The sequence below is a fragment of the Rhinoderma darwinii genome, chromosome 7 (genome assembly GCF_050947455.1).
Source record: "Rhinoderma darwinii isolate aRhiDar2 chromosome 7, aRhiDar2.hap1, whole genome shotgun sequence".
NCBI lineage: Eukaryota > Metazoa > Chordata > Amphibia > Anura > Rhinodermatidae > Rhinoderma > Rhinoderma darwinii.
In genome coordinates this window covers 21,747,638-21,769,185 of record NC_134693.1, presented here as the reverse complement: position 1 = coordinate 21,769,185, position 21,548 = coordinate 21,747,638, and the positions used below count along the sequence as shown (strand labels likewise).

The following is a 21,548-nucleotide window of genomic DNA, read 5'->3' as shown; positions in this document are numbered from 1 at the left end:
GGGAGACTACGGACATATCGGTAACACAGGGGCACCAGGAGAGCCGGGCATTAGGGTAAGTTCATACTGGTGTGAGCCGTTTCATGGTGAGCCTGTAAACTACAGTCAGGAATACACCTGTAGCTCTCTCTGGTGTTCGGCCACACGGAGCAGAATAGGCGTGTCTTGCAGGCGGCTGTCACAGCAATCAGCCGTTTACTTTACCTGACCGTGGCGCTCTATGCAGTGGTGGGATTAAAATATCAGCAGGTTCAGTGGTATGCTTGGGATGAGCAAAGAATACCGCAGCAATTTATTTTCGTTTAAAAAATTGCTCCACTGACATCACATCACACTGCAATACAGCCATTACTACAATGTCACCCGTTGCATGACCCGATACGTTACTTAATCCCTGCCCCCATACAGCGCATAATCAATACCGCCAAACAGTCAATACGCCCCTATAACGCTTGGTTAATTACACTACTACGCCCAGTTAATATCACCAGTGATCAGTTGATGCTCACATACAGTGTTTACCTCGTGCTGACAGACTCACCAATTAATGCTTGCATATGCTTTTTAATTAATGCCCTCATACATTCAATTAACAGGGCCGTATATTGCCCCAAAAATGCCCCATTAAAGTAATACTAGCATATACAGTATATATATTCACACAAACACTACTACACACATATGCACACATCCACATACACTTAAATATACATTCACACAACCATAAAAAAATGCATACACATAGATACACACAAATACAAACATATACATGTATCTCGATGAGCCATCTTCTGGGTGCCGGTCCTGGCATCCTATTCTCCTTGATAACGCAACAGGGCAGGCAACAGTGACACGCCACCGGTTCCCTGCTCACTTATGCCTCATATGCCTCACTTATGCCTCGTGTGAAGTAAGGGGGAGGCATGGCTGTCGTAGTATTGAAATCTTCCTGACAAGTGCCCGTATTGTGGAGCCAGCACCAGGCAGGGAGACTCCGCATTCAGGAAGTGGCTGTTATCTGGGCCGGCACCCTCAATCTTAGTTGAGCTCACCTGCCGGTCCCTAGGCCTCAGCAATAGTAAATACAATTGTAAAGGATCTGCCAGGCACTACGTCTGTGGAGACTCCCAGGGTTAATCAGTCGACACCTGAGGCCAGACCTCTTAGACTGACACCGGCTCCCACCAATCAGGGTGGCAGGCTCAGGAGTGGGAGAGCCTATCGCGGCCTGGTCAGTCAGAGTTAGCTCCGCCCCCTGTCCATTTATACCTGCAGTTTTCTCTTCCTCATTGCTTGTTATTCTTTTGGATTCCTGGCCCCACTGCTGCTTGCTCCAGCCTGCTTCTGCCGTGCTTCTGCCTTGCTGCAGTTCTCCTTGACTTGACTTGCTTGCTTTGCTTTGCCCCTGGCTTGCTTCTGTCTCCGTGCCCGCTCGGGTTACTCACTTCGTCCTGGTCCTGACTGTTCGTTCGCCGCTCCGTTTCCTCGTGGCGTTCCGTGGCTACTGCCCCTTCCCTTGCGTGTTCCCTGTTTGTTTTCCTGTGCACTTAGACAGCGTAGGGACCGCCGCCCAGTTGTACGTCGTCGCCTAGGGCGGGTCGTTGCAAGTAGGCAGGGACAGGGCGGTGGGTAGATTAGGGCTCACTTTCCCTTCACCTCCTTCCTGCCATCACAGAATAACAAGCCCTTACCTAGTCTACCATTTCTCCTACGCTGTCGCTATCATGGACCCCCTTGAGACCCTGACCCAGCAGATGCAGGGCCTCTCCCTACAGGTCCAGGCCCTGGCCCAAAGGGTTGGGCGCACCACCTCACCTCTAGAACCCGACCTCAAGTTACCTGACCGGTTTTCAGGGGACCGTAAGACGTTTCTCTCCTTCCGGGAGAGTTGCAGACTATATTTCCGCCTTAAGCCCCACTCCTCAGGTTCCGAGAACCAGCGGGTGGGTATCATCATATCCCGACTCCAGGAAGGGCCCCAAGAGTGGGCCTTCTCCTTGGCTCCTGACGCCCCTGAACTTTCCTCTGTTGATCGTTTTTTCTCTGCCCTCGGACTCATTTACGACGAGACTGACAGGACTGCTTTAGCCGAGAGTCAGTTGGTGACCTTACGTCAGGGTAGGAGACCGGTTGAGGAATACTGTTCTGATTTTAGGAAGTGGTGCGTAGCTTCTCAGTGGAACGATCCGGCCCTAAGGTGCCAGTTTAGGTTAGGATTATCTGACGCCCTGAAGGATCTGCTGGTTAGCTACCCCTCGTCTGACTCTCTTGACCAGGTTATGGCCCTAGCAGTACGACTTGACCGACGTCTCAGGGAACGTCAGCTAGAACGCTTCAGTGTGCTCCCCTCTGACTTTTCTGCGATCCCCCCCGAGGTCCCGCCTCCTCGCCCCTCCACGGAGGACTCGGAGGTACCTATGCAACTCGGGGCCTCCATGTCCCCTCGACAACGTAGGGAGTTTCGCAGAATGAACGGTCTCTGCTTCTACTGTGGGGACGACAAGCATCTACTGAACACCTGTCCCAGGCGCAAGAATAAGAAGCCGGAAAACTTCCGCGCCTAAGTGATCATCGGGGAGGTCACTTGGGCGCACAGGTATTTCCCGTTAATGTGAAACGCAATAAAATTTTGCTTCCCTTTCAGGTCTCGTTTGCTGGCCGGTCTGCCACGGGCAGTGCTTTCGTGGATTCTGGCTCATCTGCTAATATCATGTCTGTGGAATTTGCTATGTCTCTAAAGATGCCTTGTATTGATTTACCTTATCCTATCCCTGTAGTAGGAATCGACTCTACTCCCCTTGCTAATGGTTATTTTACTCAGCATACTCCTGTTTTTGAACTCCTGGTTGGCTCCATGCATTTGGAGCAGTGCTCTGTACTGGTAATGCAGGGATTATCGTCTGATCTGGTTTTAGGCCTTCCCTGGTTGCAGTTGCATAATCCCACGTTTGATTGGAATACTGGGGATCTCACCAAATGGGGTAATGAATGTCTTATGTCATGTCTTTCTGTTAACTCTATTTCTCCCCGGGAGGAGGTAAACACGCTTCCTGAGTTCGTTCAGGACTTCGCCGATGTGTTTTCTAAGGAGGCCTCCGAGGTGTTGCCCCCCCATAGAGATTACGATTGCGCTATCGATTTGGTGCCTGGTGCCAAGCTTCCTAAAGGTAGGATATTTAATCTTTCATGTCCTGAACGTGAAGCCATGAGGGTGTATATCCAGGAATGCCTGGCCAAGGGTTTCATTCGCCCCTCGACTTCTCCTGTAGGTGCTGGCTTCTTCTTCGTGGGGAAGAAGGATGGTGGTCTTAGGCCGTGCATTGATTATCGTAACCTGAATAAGGTCACTGTAAGGAACCAGTACCCACTTCCTTTGATTCCGGATCTTTTTAATCAGGTTCAGGGAGCCCAATGGTTTTCTAAGTTCGATCTACGGGGGGCATATAACCTTATCCGCATCAAAGAGGGGGATGAGTGGAAAACTGCGTTCAACACACCCGAGGGTCATTTCGAATACCTGGTCATGCCCTTTGGGTTGTGTAACGCCCCTGCTGTCTTCCAGAATTTTATTAATGAAATCCTGAGAGAGTACCTGGGTAATTTTCTTGTTGTGTACCTTGATGACATACTGGTGTTTTCCAAGGACTGGTCCTCTCACGTGGAGCATGTCAGGAAGGTGCTCCAGGTCCTTCGGGAGAATAATCTGTTTGCTAAGACTGAAAAATGTGTCTTTGGGGTACAGGAGATACCATTTTTAGGGCAAATCCTCACTCCTCATGAATTCCGCATGGACCCTGCCAAGGTTCAAGCTGTGGCGGAATGGGTCCAACCTGCCTCCCTTAAGGCGTTACAGTGTTTTTTAGGGTTCGCCAACTATTACAGGAGATTTATTGCCAACTTCTCGGTCGTCGCTAAGCCTCTTACGGACCTTACCCGCAAGGGTGCTGATGTCCTCCATTGGCCCCCTGAGGCCGTCCAGGCCTTTGAGACTCTCAAGAAGTGCTTTATCTCGGCCCCCGTGCTGATTCAGCCCAACCAAGAGGAGCCATTTATTGTGGAGGTTGACGCTTCCGAGGTGGGAGTGGGGGCCGTCTTGTCCCAGGGTACCAGCTCCCTCACCCATCTCCGCCCCTGTGCTTACTTCTCTAGGAAGTTTTCGCCCACGGAGAGTAACTATGATATTGGCAACCGCGAACTTCTAGCCATTAAATGGGCTTTTGAGGAGTGGCGGCACTTCCTGGAGGGGGCCAGACACCAGGTAACGGTCCTTACGGATCACAAGAATCTGGTTTTCCTAGAATCGGCCCGGAGGCTTAATCCTAGACAAGCTCGGTGGGCACTATTCTTTACCAGATTTAATTTCTTGGTTACCTATAGGGCTGGGTCCAAGAATATTAAGGCTGATGCTCTGTCACGTAGTTTCATGGCCAATCCTCCTTCCGAGAAGGATCCCGCTTGTATTTTACCCCCTGGTATAATCGTCTCTGCCACGGATTCTGATTTAGCTTCTGATATCGCGGCTGATCAGGGTGCAGCTCCCGGGAACGTCCCTGGGGACAAACTGTTTGTTCCCCTGCAATACCGGCTGAGGGTACTCAGGGAAAACCATGACTCCGCTCTATCTGGTCATCCTGGCATCTTGGGCACCAAACACCTCATTACCAGAAACTATTGGTGGCCTGGGTTGCCTAAAGATGTTAGGGCTTACGTCGCCGTTTGTGAGGTTTGCGCTAGGTCCAAAACCCCTAGGTCCCGACCTGCGGGCCTACTACGTCCCTTGCCCATTCCCCAGAGACCTTGGACCCATATCTCCATGGATTTTATCACCGATTTGCCTCCATCTCAGGGCAAGTCGGTGGTGTGGGTGGTAGTCGACCGCTTCAGCAAGATGTGCCACTTTGTGCCCCTTAAGAAGCTACCTAACGCCAAGACGTTAGCTTCTTTGTTTGTGAAACACATCCTGCGTCTCCATGGGGCCCCAGTCAATATCGTTTCGGACAGAGGGGTACAATTTGTTTCCTTATTTTGGAGAGCTTTTTGTAAAAAGTTGGAGATTGATCTGTCCTTCTCCTCCGCCTTCCATCCCGAAACTAATGGCCAAACGGAAAGGACCAACCAATCCCTGGAACAATATTTAAGGTGTTTCATCTCTGACTGTCAATTCGATTGGGTCTCATTCCTTCCCCTTGCTGAATTTTCCCTGAATAACCGGGTCAGTAACTCGTCAGGGGTCTCCCCGTTTTTCTGTAATTTCGGGTTTAACCCAAGGTTCTCCTCCGTCTCCCCTGGTTGTTCCAATAATCCTGAGGTAGAGGATGTTCATCGGGAACTGTGCACTGTCTGGGCCCAGGTTCAGAAGAACCTAGAGGCGTCCCAGAGCGCACAAAAGATTCAGGCGGATAGTAGACGTTCTGCTAACCCCCGGTTTGTCGTCGGGGATTTGGTCTGGTTGTCGTCCAGGAACTTGCGCCTTAAGGTCCCGTCCAGGAAGTTTGCTCCCCGATTTATTGGGCCTTATAAGGTCATTGAAGTCCTCAACCCTGTATCCTTCCGTCTGGAGCTGCCCCCATCCTTCCGCATACACGACGTCTTTCATGCTTCCCTCCTTAAACGCTGCTCCCCGTCCTGGTCCCCCTCTAGGAAACCTCCTGTTCCCGTTCTCACCCCTGAGGGGGTGGAATTCGAGGTGGCCAAGATTGTGGACAGTAGGATGATCCAGGGCTCCCTCCAGTACCTGGTCCATTGGAGAGGATACGGGCCGGAGGAGAGGACTTGGGTACCTGCTCGAGATGTTCACGCTGGGGTATTGGTCAGGAGGTTCCACCTTCTCTTCCCCACTAAACCGGGTCCTCTTAGTAAGGGTCCGGTGGCCCCTCATAAAAGGGGGAGTACTGTAAAGGATCTGCCAGGCACTACGTCTGTGGAGACTCCCAGGGTTAATCAGTCGACACCTGAGGCCAGACCTCTTAGACTGACACCGGCTCCCACCAATCAGGGTGGCAGGCTCAGGAGTGGGAGAGCCTATCGCGGCCTGGTCAGTCAGAGTTAGCTCCGCCCCCTGTCCATTTATACCTGCAGTTTTCTCTTCCTCATTGCTTGTTATTCTTTTGGATTCCTGGCCCCACTGCTGCTTGCTCCAGCCTGCTTCTGCCGTGCTTCTGCCTTGCTGCAGTTCTCCTTGACTTGACTTGCTTGCTTTGCTTTGCCCCTGGCTTGCTTCTGTCTCCGTGCCCGCTCGGGTTACTCACTTCGTCCTGGTCCTGACTGTTCGTTCGCCGCTCCGTTTCCTCGTGGCGTTCCGTGGCTACTGCCCCTTCCCTTGCGTGTTCCCTGTTTGTTTTCCTGTGCACTTAGACAGCGTAGGGACCGCCGCCCAGTTGTACCTCGTCGCCTAGGGCGGGTCGTTGCAAGTAGGCAGGGACAGGGCGGTGGGTAGATTAGGGCTCACTTTCCCTTCACCTCCTTCCTGCCATCACAACAATGATGTCACTCTTAGTGGATGTCATGATGTCATTTCTGGTAGACTATATCTATAAGCTCCAACCACTCAGACTAAAACCAGAGCAGCTAAGCAGCAAGACATTGATTCATTGCTGTCAGCGGAGTCTTGTAGTCAATTGCTAACTCCTTGGTGGAAGGGATATGGTCGCTGGCTAATCTCGTGTCTCGTCCGGTTTAAGTACAACTGATTTACATAATATCACAGTGGGGTACATGTGACTTATGTTCCTCTATCTCATATTGGCTTTAGCGGTTTAATAATTCTCATGCAATTCAATTAAAACATTTATGCCGCTATGTCAATTTTGAACTTTTTTTTCCCTTATGTGTTCGAAATAGGGAGAACCAGGTCCTGCAGGGGAAGAAGGTGTTCAAGGAAAAGATGGCCCAAAGGTAACGACCACTTTTCAGAGGGTGGGTCCTCCAAATTAAAACTGACTGCCTGGGGTCTCTATGGTGAGACCCCCATGATTTGCTGTTCTTGATAGGAGAATTGTTGTATAACCATGCATGGTGTCGCCAATCTAAAATTGATACATTCAGTAGAGAATAGCACGCTTGGCCTTATTCTCTCGATCTGGCTAATTGAAGGGGTACCAATCGGGTGACTCCCATCACCCGCTTTTAACCCATAAAACCACCATAAGTAATGTTAGTTTCATATTATATCTCTTTACACGATTTCTTGTATTCCTTATTGCATGTTTTTATATATTTATGGATTTTTGAAGGGGGAACTTGGTGATCCTGGTCTTCAAGGAGAAAATGGAGAAAAGGGAGATGAAGGAATACCAGGCATCCAAGGGTCTGTTGGAGGACCTGGCAGAATGGGCTTACCGGTATGTTTCCTATTTCTATATTCAAACATTATAAACTTTTTGGTTTTCAGTGACGTGCTAACTGCTGACCAGAACAAATTGAATCTGTAGTGAAAATCTATCCTTGAAAAAAATATACTGATGTTCATCTAAATCGGTCTAATATTCTGTAATATTTAATTTCTAAATGTTTCTTTATTTTTATAAGCCTCCCTATTTCTGATTCAGACCTGCATATTCCTACTAAAATTCTGTCTGCCTGCAGACACCACTAGGGGGAGCTTACTGGATACTGTTTATACATTGAACACAATAATAAAACAATATGCTGTAAGCTCCCTCTAGTGGTGGGTACAGGAAGTCATGATTTTATGTTTTAACTCTGTCTGTGCAGGAGATTTGGAGCTCTATATCTGAAAAACAGAACTATTAACCACTATTAAGATATACATGATGGATTTTGGACCTAAAATTACATGATGTTCAACGGGGAAAATCACTTTAAAGGCTATGTAAACCTTTGAAAGCCATATATTTATACTTTAATTAAAAGGTCAATCCGTGTGTTTTGGGCAAGTTTATAATTAGTTTTTATGAAAAATTATTTTAACTTTTTGAGCGACAGCTGCTTTATATTCTGTATACGGTGCAGCACTGAATCCTGCGTGTCTGTCTGACACACAGGATCCACCTGTTATTCATCATATCCAAGTTCATAACTCAGATGTGATCGATTACAGGTAGTTCCTGCGTGACTCGCTGACACTGAACCTGTCAGTCCTCCAGACTTGGCGGATTCAAGTCATAGTGCACGATACAGCTGTTCTGTATACAGAATACAAAGCAGCTGTATCTCAAAAAGTAAAAATAATTTTTAAGAAAAACGAATTATAATGTTACACAAAACACGCTGACTGTACACCTTTGAAAACGATTTTTTTTTTCTTTCTTAATAAACAGGTCAAAGTTTTTAAAGTATAAGTTAATCTTCGGTGAATTTACACTAATTTATTAGGGAGTTGTATAAATAGCATTTTTACCTGATATGTTCTTCCTTTGCAAGTACTCAAGTGATAAAGGAAACGTATATATATTTTCTAAAGTTTGTTTGAAGCCCAATTTTTCATTGGGTTAAAATCAGGGAATAGCAATTTTTGATTGGACATTGAACAAAGTTTGCCTCCTTTTGCGATTTTTGATTAAGTGGCACGAATACACCTTCAAAGTCCCTGTTTTTCCCATGGGAAACTACAGTATATCTTGCTTGCTCCAGAGTCGGCACTGGAAAGAATCTCTACATCTTGGCACCGGATCAAAAGACAAAAAACATTGTTTACAAGAAAGCATTGGAATAGAAACATGCAGTCCTAAATCAACACTATATAAATCTGTAATGAATATATTGCTTCATTTCATTTCTTTTATACTTCCAATAACATTATTTACACTCTCTAGCAATTAAATTCATATAGCGAGGTAGCAAATAAATTCATACTGAGAGGTATTTAAATAGTGAGCTTTTACTCTATCCATACCATAAATCAACCTCCCGAGCAACGCCGGGTATAACAGCTAGTAGATAATAAAGCAGGGAAGGCAACTCCCTATGACTTCCCTGCCAGGCCATCAGCAGAATTCAGGCTGTTTTATTTTGACCAGGGGCTATTGGTTCATAGACGGAATACATACTACTATACACATCAGTTTTTATTCTGCTGATGGGTTTGCAGGGCAAAGACAGGTAACCTGAGCTTGTTTTTGGATCGTTCCAGTCCTGATTGTAAAGGAGTGATTCCTACAAAAAACTATAACAGGAAGATACTATGTATGTTCAATTATATTTGTCCAGATTGACCAAAGGTAATCTTCCATTTTAAAATCCCAGTAGCAGACTAACACCCTAAGGGTCAATGCACAGGATGCGTATTACTTGCGGTTTAGCGCCACGTATTTGCGCGTGGCAAAACCGCAGCATAAATATAGTACCAGCATAGACCATAAGATTCCAGGAAATCTCATGTGCATGCTGCAGTATTTTACTGCACGTAAATTGACCTTCGGTGTGGATTTTAAAATCTGCAGCATGTCAATTTATCTTGTTTTTCTGCTTGCGAAAATCGCGCCAAAACACTCAGGATGTAAATGCCGCGATTTACGCATAAAAACCTAAATCCCGCGGCGAAAGACGCATCAAAAAACAAATTTTTTTCCTGTGAATTTCTTGCAGCTTCCTACGGTTTTGCTGCATGTTTTCCGTAGCAAAATACACAACGTGTGCATGTAGCCTTATGGTGATTTTACATGGGCAGATATTGCCCATGTTTACCACTTTTAAGACGAGCGCCGATCGACAATACAGCTTGTCAATCGGTGCTCGTTTCTCCCTTTAAACGGCGCAATCATTTTTAGTATGGGGGATGAACGATCGTTACTACACAGGGAGATGTGCCGCTAATAACGATGATATTTTGTGCTACATAAAAGATGCCATCAGCCACTGAACGAGCTTTTCCCCGTTCAACGGCTGATCGTTGACCTGTTTACACAGGGCAATGATGGAGAACGCTGCTTTGCCCGATCATTGGCCAGTGCGTTTGAGCCTCAAATTTTGTTCTTATCGTGAACCATTTATCAATTAACTGTAGGAAATATTTGCAGCTTTATTTTTATAGGTCAAGCCTTCTTATACCTGAATATATAAAACTATAAGGGTATGTGCACACGATAACTGCAATTACGTCTGAAATTACGGAGCTGTTTTCAGGAGAAAACAGCTCCTGAATTTCAGACGTAATTGCATGTACTCGCGTTTTGCAGGGCGTCTTTTACGGACGTAATTTGGAGCTGTTCTTCATTGGAGTCAATGAAAAACGGCTCCAATTACGTCCCAAGAAGTGTCCTGCACTTCTTTTGACGAGGCTGTAATTTTACGCGCCGTCTTTTGACAGCGACACGTAAAATGACAAGTCGTCGGTACAGTACATCGTAAAGCCCATTGAAAGTAATGGGCAGATGTTTGCCGACGTATTGGAGCCGTTTTTTCAGACGTAATTCGAGGCGTAAAACGCCTCCATTACGTCTGAAAATAGGTTGTGTGAACCCAGCCTAAGTGTTCTCTTTAACATACCGAGTTGTACATTCGTGTACTCACTAGTGTTTTCTTTATCAACAAACAGGGACCAGAGGGCAAACAAGGAACTCCAGGTCAAAGGGGTCGTCCTGGCAAAAAGGTAAGAAACCCCTCTGTGAAACCCTTAAAGGACCCCTTTGGTGCTTTTTTTTTTTTTGTTAAATGAAATTCATGTATTTTTACATAAAAATAACTTTTGTAATTTGTTTTTATTAAAAATGTTTAGCTGTAGAAGCTATATGGTGAAACTTTATAAAAGCAAAGGACAAAAATCATTGTTATGTCAAAATACATACATTTCATAAAAACTTAAAAAGTCACCAAAGGTTATGCAGTACTAAAGCACCCTATCATCACAATTCCACACCCTGTCACCCATCTGAAACAGACTGTTTTCAGTATGTTGTATCTTAAGGGCTAGTTCACACAGAGTACTTTGTTGCTGTTTTTGGCACTGGAACAGCGAACAGGAAAAAACACATGCAGTAAAAAGAGGTGACATTCCCTTTCTTCAGGTGTTTTCCGTCTCTGAATTCCCATTGACATCAATGGGAGGCAGAGATTGCGTTTTTCACAACATTTCTTTGCCAGTGGCGCTCAATGGCCACGGGCGAAAAAAGCAGCGAAAAACATGGCAAATGTTCTGTTGACAGGTCAAAACCTACTTCAAGTTTTTCCGCCTGCAAAAAAACTCTAAATGTTTATTGTGAAGCTCCACTTGATTGACTTTGGCTATTTAGTCACTGTATATAGTAAATTTGTAATTTACCTTTATTATCTCTTTTCCTTATTTTATTTTTTGCTTTTTACTTCGGTTTGTTTTTCTCTCTGTGCATTCTTATATGGAAACAGTCAACAAGCTACTGTTGACTGATCTCTTATTTTTATTCCTGTGGATGGGATGTAGGATTTGATTGGCTCAATAATACTTTTAATACCTAATAAAAGTATTAGCTACTCATACGTTTTCATGTATTCACACTATTTGTATGTTTATGTGTTAATAAAGGTCCAAGTATTCATGTGCTCGTGATCCAGCAGTCTTGGATATTCACACAAGCCATAATAAGATCTGTCAGCAGCAGTCTTCTTGGTTTTTATGTGAAAATAGAAAACAATAGAAGTGAAGATATATTATAGAGCACGGTGGCTCAGTGGTTAACACTATTGCCTTGCAGCGCTAAGATCCTGGATTCAAGCTTGACCATGGGCAACATATGCATGGAGTTTTTGGATGTTCTCCCCATGTTTGTGTAGGTTTCCTCCTGGTACTAGTGATTTCTCCCTACACTAGTGTGAGTGTGTTTGAGAGTCAAACCATGCAAAAGCATGTATTCAAAATGTTCTAATTTCCTGTCTTATTGTATTTCCAAATGACCATATCTTGTGATATTGGAAACAGTTGTAAACGCTTTACTAAAAGTGAAATGATGATGATAAAATAATGTCCCCTACAGGGAGACAAAGGTCAGATGGGGCCGGTTGGGGTGACTGGAAGTATAGGCGACAGAGGAGTGTCTGGAGAACTAGGAACGAAAGGATCGCGGGGCACAAGAGGACCACTGGTGGGTATTTTCGAATGTGGGAGAAATCAATCGCCATCTTAATGTAATGTGATCTATCAGAGCAATATAGAACTAAGTAACATAGAACCGTCTGTGTTTGTTTGTATCAATGATATAAACTCTGTGATTAGATCAAAGGACGGTAATTATCATTAAAGCCACTGAAGACATTCTTCCAAATAATTCCAAGGGGCATAAATATTTGAGTGGTTCCTATCTCACCACATGCAGGAAGATGTCCTATTTACTTTAAGTGGGATAAATAAAAAAAGCCTTTGATGATCGGATGCCCAATTATCAAGAACGTAACAAAGCAGGAAGCATTGCGCCATGTGTAAATGTTATTTGCTTGTGTTTACACAGGGACATTTAGGAGCCATGGGACCAGAAGGAGAGCCTGGGATTCCAGGATATGGGGTATGAAGATCAACAATATTTCTTTCTAACTCTTTATTTTATTAATAATAAAAAATAATCATTATTTATTATTTTGTGTGTTTTTGATTGTTTTTTTAATAACCACAACATTTTAAGTACCCAAAAATTGCATTAATGACAAAACATACGAATTGTATATATAACATTAAGATAATTCTTGCACAGCTTTATTCAGGTAAGAGCTAAATCAGAGATGGCTCTTTGTTCTAGAGCAGTGCTTCTCAACACCCAAGTACCCCCTAGTTGGAGAAATTCCCCCCCAGGGCTGTGATTATTTAATTTCTATGACATGGCATTGCACTGATGTTGTTGGCTTAATTTATGTTTGAAGTGCCCACATAACAGAGGCAATGTTCAACAGTGCCCCATAACAGAGTAAACCTAAAACAGTGCCCCCATTATCAACATTGCCCCCATAACAGAGCCAACTTTCAACAGTGCCCCATGACAGAGTAAACCTAAAACAGTGCCCCCATTATCAACATTGCCCCCATAACAGAGCCAACTTTTTAACAGAGTTAACCTTAAACAGTGCCCTCCAACATTGACCCCATCACAGAGTTAGCCTAGTACAGTGGAAGTGGAAGGTAGAAGTCTGTGATAGATACATCACCTGGGAGCACCGCACGTACCCCCTGGATCTGTGTGGTGTACCCCTGTTAAAAAACTAGGTTCTACGGGACTGATGGTGTCCATTTAAAACAAAAGACACCCATTTAATTTAGTGGACACTGCGATGGTTTGAGCTTTCTAAGCAGATTGGTACCAGAAAGGTCTCCCAAACTTGCATTAACCCCTTCCCGCTCCTTGACGTACTATTACGTCATGGCAGCTGTATCGTTCGCGCTCCATGACGTAATAGTACGTCACGGGAGTAACGGCCGTTTCTGCCGTCCTCCAGACACATACAGGAGCTGTGACGCTGCTGTCTTGTTCAGCAGCTGTCACAGCTCCTACAGCGGGGACCGATCGCTGTGTCCCTGCTGATTAACCCCTTAAAAGCCGCGTTCTATAGAGATCGCGGCTTTTTAGGGGTTAAGCTGCCATCGCGTAGCTGCCATCGCCGGCCTGCTACGCGATAGCGGCCGGCGATGGTGACTATGGCAACCGGACACCAAACAATGGCGTCCGGCTATGCCATAGACGGAAGCCTAGTGGGTCCTGACAACGTCAGGACCCACTATGCTTGCTGTCAGTGAGTAGCTGACAGTTCTAATACACTGCACTACGCATGTAGTGCAGTGTATTAGAATAGCGATCAGGGCCTCCTGCCCTCATGTCCCCTAGTGGGACAAAGTAATAAAGTAAAAAAAAAGTTAAAAATAGTAGTGTAAAAATAAGAAAATAAAAGATTTAAAAGTAATAAAAGTAAAAGTCCCCCTTTTTCCCTTATCAGTCATTTATTATTAATAAAAATATATAAACAAACAAATAAACTATACATAATTGGTATCGCCGCGTCCGTAACGGCCTGAACTACAAAATTATTTCGTTATTTATCCCGCGCGGTGAACGCCGTAAAATAAAATAATAATAAACCGAACCACAATCACAATTCTTTGGTCACTTCACCTCCCAAAAAATGGAATAAAAAGAGATCAAAAAGTCGCATGTACCTAAAAATGGTCCTGATCGAAACTACAGTTCGTTACGCAAAAAATAGGTCCTCGCACGGCTTTATTGATTGAAAAATAAAAACGTTCTGGCTCTTAAACAAAAAGTGAATGATTGTTTACAAAACGTATTTTATTGTGCAAACGCCATAAGACATTAAAAAAAACTATAAACATCTGGTATCGACGTAATCATATCGCCCCGCAGAATAAAGTGAATATGTCATTTATAGCGCATGGTGAACGCTGTAAAAAAAAAAGAATAAAAAAACAATAGTAGAATTGCTGTTTTTTAGTCACCGCGCCACCTAAAAATAGAATAAAAACTGATCAAAAAGCCGCATGCACCCCAAGAAAACTACAATGGATTCCTCAAGGGGTCTAGTTTCCAAATTGGGGTCACTTTTGGGGGGTTCCCAATGTTTTGGCACCACAAGACCTCTTCAAACCGGACATGGTGCCTAATAAAAAAGAGGCCTCAAAATCCACTGGGTGCTCCTTTGCTTCGGAGGCCAGTGCTTCAGTCCATTACCGCCCGAGGGCCACATGTGGGATATTTCTAAAAACTGCAGAATCTGGGCATTAAGTATTAATTTGTGTTTCACTGATAAATCCTTTTGTGTTTTAAAAAAAATGGTATAAAGAGGATTTTCTGACAAAAAAAAAAATGTAAATTTCACCTCTACTTTACTCTAAATTTCTGTGAAACACCTAAAGGGTTCATAAACTTTCTAAATGCTGTTGTGAATACTTTGAGGGGTCTAGTTTCTAAAATGGGGTATTTCATAGGGGTTTCTAATATATGGGCCCCTCAAAGCAACTTCAGAACTGAACTGGAACCTAAAAAAATAAATAAATTAGGCAATACTTCGCTTCCTACATTATACTGATAATGAGCCGTGCCCACCCCGAGATGACCCCAGTTTTGACCGTTTGTATAAATGGAGACCCCTATTAGACCGTTTCAGTGCCCGGTTTTCCCAAGCATACACCCCCGAGAAGTGTATTTCTATTGATGAGTCCCTGGTACATTTTAAAGGGAGGGTTCAATTCCGCGAGTACCTGCCGGGTAAGAGGGCAAGGTATGGCGTGAAGATGTATAGGCTGCGAGAGTGCATCAGGGTATACCTACAAGTTTAGGATATATGAAGGAAAGGCCACCCCCAAACCAGACTGCATCCTGGACTACAATAGGTACATGGGAGGGATGGACTTGTAAGATCAAGGCCTGAAGCCCTACAGCGCCATGCGGTGTGGTATAAGAAGCTGGCCGTGCACATCATACAGATGGCTTTGTACAATGCGTACGTGCTACGTCGATGTGCAGGCCAGACGGGAACTTTCCTGGAATTTCAAGAGGTGATTATCAAGAACCTAATCTTTAGGGACCAAGAAGGGGGGGCACCCAGTACTTCTGGAAGCGGGGCCACACGCATCGTACCAGGGCGGCAACACTTTCCAGGGGAAGTTCCCCAAACTGGCAAGAAGGGAAAAATTCAAAAGAGGTGCAAAGTCTGCTATAAGAGGGCGATAAGGGAGGACACAATATATTAATGTGACACGTGTCCCGAATAACCAGAGCTCTGTATGAAAGAGTGTTTTAAAATTTATCATACATCCCTTGGTTTATAATTTACCCCAATTTTACTTACCCTGATGCACTCCGCACAGCTTATCCCCCCTCGTCTTTCCCCTCTGGGCCCTGCTGTGTGTCCAGGCAGCTGATAACAGCCACATGTAGGGTATTGCCATACCCGGGAGAACCCACATTACAGTTTATGGGGTGTAGGTCTCCGGTCAAAATGCTCACTGCACCTCTAGATGAATGCCTTAAGGGTGTAGTTTTTAAAACGGGGTCACTTCTTGCGGGTTTCAACTGTACTGGTACCTCAGGTGCTTCTGCATACATGACTTCGCACTAGAAAATCCCCAGTAGGCCAAATGGTGGTCCTTTCCTTCTGAGCCCTCCCATGGGCCCAAACGGCAGTTTATCACAACAAATGGGGTATTGCGGCCCTCAGAACAAATTGCGCAACAGAATGGGGTATTTTGTTTCTTGTGAAAATAAGAAATTTTCAGCCAAAACTACATATTATTTGAAAAAAATAATTTTGTTTTCATTCCCAGCCCAATTCAAATTAGTTCTGTGAAAAAACTATGGGGTCAAAATAGTCACAACACCCATAAATGAATTCCTTGAGGGGTGTAGTTTCCAAAATGGGGTCATTTGTGATTGGTTTCTATTGCTTTGATAGCTCTGGGGCTCTGCAAATGCGACATGGCACCCGAAAACCAATCCAGCAAAATCTGGACTCCAAAGAACACACAGCGCTCCTTTCCTTCTGAGCCCTCCCATGGGCCCAAACGGCAGTTTATCACCACAAATGGGGTATTGCCGCACTCAGGACAAATTGGGCAACAAAATGGAGTATTTTATTTCTTGTGAAAATAAGAATTTTTGAGCTAAAATGACATATTATTGGAAAAAATATATATTTTTTTAATTCCCAGCCCAATTCAAATAAGTTCTGTGAAGAAACTATGGGGTCTAAAGTGTCACATTACCCATAAATGAATTCCTTGAGGGGTGTAGTTTCCAAAATGGGGTCACTTCTGGTGGGTTTCCATTGCTTTGATACTTCTGGGGCTCTGCAAATGCGACATGGCAGCCGAAAACCAATCCAGCAAAATCTGGACTCCAAAGAACACACAGCGCTCCTTCCCTTCTGAGGCCTCCCATGGGCCCAAACGGCAGTTTATTGCCACAAATGGGGTATTGCTGCACTCATGAGAAATTGGGCAACAAAATTGAGCATTTTGTTCCCTGTGAAAATAAGAAATTTTGATAAAAAATTACATCTTATTGGAAAAAATTTCATTTTTTTAATGTCACAGCTCAATTGAAATAGGTGCTGTGAAAAAACTTTGTGCTCAAAATGCTAACAACAACCATGAATTAATTCCTTGAGGGGTGTAGTTTCCAAAATGGGGTCACTTTTGGTGGGTTTCCATTGCTTTGATACCCCTGAGGCTCTGCTAATGCGACATAGCACCCGAAAACCAATCCAGCAAAATCTGGACTCCAACAAACATATAGCGCTCCTTTCCTTCTGAGCCCTCCCATGGGCCCAAACGGCAGTTTATCACCACATATGGGGTATTGCCACACTAAGGACAAATTGGGCAACCAAATGGGGTATTTTGTTCCCTGTGAAAATAAGAAATTTTGATCACAAATGACATTTTATTGGAAAAAATGTCATTTTTTTCATTTCACAGCCCAATTCAAATACGTGCTGTGAAAAAACTGTGCAGTCAAAATGGTAACAACAACCATAAATGAATTCCTTGAGGGGTGTAGTTTCCAAAATGGGGTCACTATTGGGGGATTCCTACTGTTTTGACACCTCAACACCTCTTCAAACCTGGCATGCTGCCTAAAATATATTCTAATAAAAAAGAGGACTCAAAATGCACTAGGTGCTTCTTTGCTTCTAGGGCTTGTGTTTTAGTCCACGAGCGCAGTAGGGCCACATGTGGGACATTTCTAAAAACTGCAGAATCTGGACAATACATATTTAGTAGTGTTTCTCTGGTAAAACCTTCTCTGTTACAGAAAAAAAAATGAATAAAATTGAAATTCCGCAAGAAAAATGAAATTTGCAAAGTTCACCTCCACTTTGCTTTAATTCCTGTGAAATGCCTGAAGGGTTAAAAAACTTTCCAAATGCTGTTTTGAATACTTTGAGGGGTCTAGTTTTTAAAATGGGGTGTTTTATCAGGGTTTCTAATACATAGGCCCCTCAAATCCACTTCAGAACTGAACAGGTACCTTAAATAAAAGGCATTTGACATTATCTTAAAAATATGAGAAATTGCTGTTTATGTTCTAAGCCTTGTAACGTCCAAGAAAAATAAAAGAATGTTCAAAAAACGATGCCAATCCAAAGTAGACATATGGGAAATGTGAACTAGTGACTATTGTGGGTGGTATAACCGTCTGTTTTACAAGCAGATGCATTTAAATTCTGAAAAATGCAATTTTTTCTAAATTTTCTCTAAATTTTGCAATTTTTCACCAATAAACACTAAATATATCGACCAAATTTTACCACGAACATGAAGCCCAATGTGTCACGAGAAAACAATCTCAGAATCGCTTGGGTAGGTTTAAGCATTCCGACGTTATTACCACATAAAGTGAAATATGTCAGATTTGAAAAATGGGCTATGAGCCTTAAGGCCCAAACTAGGCTGCGTCCTTAAGGGGTTAAGAAAAGGAAATACCGCTCTCAGATATACAAAATGCAGAGAATGCACTGATATATAGTTAGTATGATGTCTAGCTAAATAATAGGTTGCTTCTTAGGCTAAGTTCACATGTCGTTTTGTGCACACGTTTGTGGTATAGGACGACGTATATGGTTTTAAAGTTACAAAAGCATATGCATTTGTAACATACGCTTACGTTTTTTTGATATATATATCGTATACGTATTTATACAATTGTGTCCGTTCTCACTTCTAAAAACGTATAAATTTTTTTTGTTCTTGAGCTAAATCAAACTTTGTAAATTCAAGACTTCCCATATAGGGTGACAAAAACGTATACCTTTTACGTATGCAAACGTAGGGTTTAAAAATGCATATGTCGTCCATACGTCACCATTGACTTCAATACATATAAAAATGTATATGTGTGGTATACGTTTTGGAAAAATACTTAAAAGTGTAGTAGACTACGCTTCTCAGGACATGGAAAGAATGTATACACAAGCTGTACTATTAGAGTATGTTCACATGTCTTAACAAATTACGTCTGAAATTACGGAGATGTTTTCAGGCAAAAACAGCTCCTGAATTTCAGACGTTTTTGCAAGTACTCGCGTTTTTCGCGGCGTGCATTACAGACGTAATTAGAGCTGTTTTTCAATGGAGTCAATGAAAAACGGCTCCAAAAACGTCCAAAGAAGTGACATGCACTTCTTTGACGCGGGCGTCCTTTTTACGCGCCGTCTTTTGACAGCGATGCGTAAAATTACACCCCGTCTGAACAGAACATCGTAAAACCCATTGCAAGCAATGGGCAGATGTTTGTAGGCGTATTGGAGCCGTCTTTTCAGGCGTCATTCGAGGCGTAAATGCCCGAATTACGTCTGAAAATAGGCCGTGTGAACATACCCTTAGGGCTTCCGTCCGGACCATAGAAATCAATGTGCACGCTGTGGTACACGTTTGACACAGTTTTTTCATGTCAAAATGTGCACGTCAGACGTAGGGTAAAGACGAGATGTGAACTTCGCCTTAGAGCTGTAGCTACATCTGAGTGAATACATTGGCAGCTTAGTGAATACATACGTAGCACCCAACTAGCACGGCGTGAAATCTTTGCTTTTCTTATTATTAGATTTACTCGCGTTGTTCTTTTTGATTTGGACCATTCAGCTTTGTCATTTGTATATGCTGGTGGAAGCCTTGATAAATCATAGAACACATTTTGTTATTTTCAGATGTCCTATTGAAAAAAATCGCTGTCTTTTCCTAACGAAAGTTACTGTTTAGACTTCCTTCATCTGCTTTCCGCAAGCAAAATATGGATTTTTATAAAATCTTAATTTCAGATATTGCACTATATAAAACCACAGCAATGGAAAACATATTTATTTTTTTCACAACTAAAATGCGCTTGAAATATTACAGTTGGATGATAGTTTTCTTTGGGCTTTACCGTATACTTACTGGTACTAGGCATCTTCTTTGTATTTACTGTTTTATTAATTTCGTATTATTAATGATTAGTAATGGGTTCATTAGGCCTAGGCCCAAATAAATGTCATAGGCTTTAGGTGTAGCTATTATTTAGGCCTTTACATGGATTACCCGAATTGTTGTACAGTTATCAATTTTCTGAGTTGGTCTGAAAATTACAATAAGAATGATATACGATAACGGTTTCTTTTCTGGTCTTACATAGCAGAGATACTTAACTGTAATATTACAAATTGCTTATATATATTTTTGTTTAGGGTCATCACGGCCCAACAGGAGCCCCAGGACCATCAGGACCTAAAGGAGAAAAGGTAACACAGTTATATTAATTCAGAGGCAATGGAATCTTTGGGCCCTGGTAACACAAGTAATAGCAAACATCACAAATGATCCATCCTAAAACCTTGGGCTCTGGGCTGTTTGCGTTATGGACACCAGAATTTGAATGTTTATAGCAGTGGGATTTCTGTTATGGTCCTAAAGTGGAGAAAACCAGTCCTTGTAATGTTGGTAATTAGGGGCCTGATCCATTGTAGTCCGTTGTATCAGGGCTCATACATAGGACCATTGCCGTTTTGCGGACTGCAAAACATGGATCCTCGTCTCTTCCATGTGCTGTCTGATTTTTTTGGTGGGCCCATACAATAGAATGGCTGAGACGGACCGCAAATATGGACAAGAATAGGATCTGTTCTATAATTTGCGGAACGGACAAAAGAATCCGCATGAAAAAACGGATGTGTGTATGGCCCCATAGAAGTGAATGGTTCAGTGTACTATCTGCAAAAAACAGATAGGACACTGAATAAAAAAACGGTCGTGTGCATGAGCCCTAAATCCTGGTGGGCAAGTGTTGTGATTCATAGTGGTCATTTGTAAAGCAGTTCGTGGTTTACATCTTTCTGGTGTCTGTACTGCACAAGGCAAGCAACTCGGAGTAGCACATCAGATCTGATGGAAATGGCTGCAGGATTCTTCCTTGTTGAAATGCTGCAAACTAGTGGCCGTTCCAAAATTTTTGGGTGCTTCAGCTGTGACATGTGTGAACTTTAAACTGCAGAATGATATTTTAATACTAGTTGCTCTTTTTTGGCTGAGCTATGTTGACTTGCAGTGAGGTAAATCCAGTGGCTCTTGGCCCTATAGAGCAGTTTAATATGAGTGTGGAAGGTATATCTGAGCGTGGTCTCCCATAGGTGTCCCTGTAGATGTTATTTCAGAGTGGTAGCAATGCCGGCTATAAACATAATGTAGGAACAATAGTGAATAGGAAGCAGTGGAACTAAGCGGCACAGCGCTGACCCGAGCTCTTCTGCCACTTCACTTTAGAGATCGGTGGGGGTCTCAGTGCTCGGACCCCCACAGATCAAAACTTCTGACATGCCAAAAGTTTTTTAAAAGTTTGACTACCTGTCAAAGGGGCTACTCATTAAAGACATCCCTTTGATATGAGAGCCGATTCCGGACAAACAGTTGATTTTGCTGGGGGAAGCCATGGCCAGCCAAGTCCTCCAGAACATGAGCTGATTTTTGAGGGGCACATAGCTCAAAACGCATTTACTGTATATATAAATGGTGCCTGAATGCAATTTTGATGGAATGAACTCTAACAAGCATGAGCGTAACTACCGTGCATAGCAGCTATTATGGGGCCCAGCAGCTGAAGGGGCCCAACTGCATTTTAAAAGAGCTTCTGATGTGAGGTTAAGGGGAA

General features: G+C 43.5%; 1 protein-coding gene across 2 annotated transcripts in view; it reads left to right on the top strand.

Annotated features, from left to right (window-relative positions):
• COL24A1 (collagen type XXIV alpha 1 chain) overlaps nt 1-21,548 on the top strand; it is a 227,094-nt gene that overhangs the window by 171,451 nt on the left and 34,095 nt on the right. For both annotated transcript variants that reach the window (XM_075832949.1, XM_075832950.1), the window contains exons 35-41: nt 2-55; nt 6,841-6,894; nt 7,233-7,340; nt 10,496-10,549; nt 11,907-12,014; nt 12,378-12,431; nt 20,092-20,145. In XM_075832949.1, the coding sequence (XP_075689064.1) occupies nt 2-55; nt 6,841-6,894; nt 7,233-7,340; nt 10,496-10,549; nt 11,907-12,014; nt 12,378-12,431; nt 20,092-20,145 (486 nt within the window). The remainder of the gene's footprint in view (nt 1; nt 56-6,840; nt 6,895-7,232; nt 7,341-10,495; nt 10,550-11,906; nt 12,015-12,377; nt 12,432-20,091; nt 20,146-21,548) is intronic.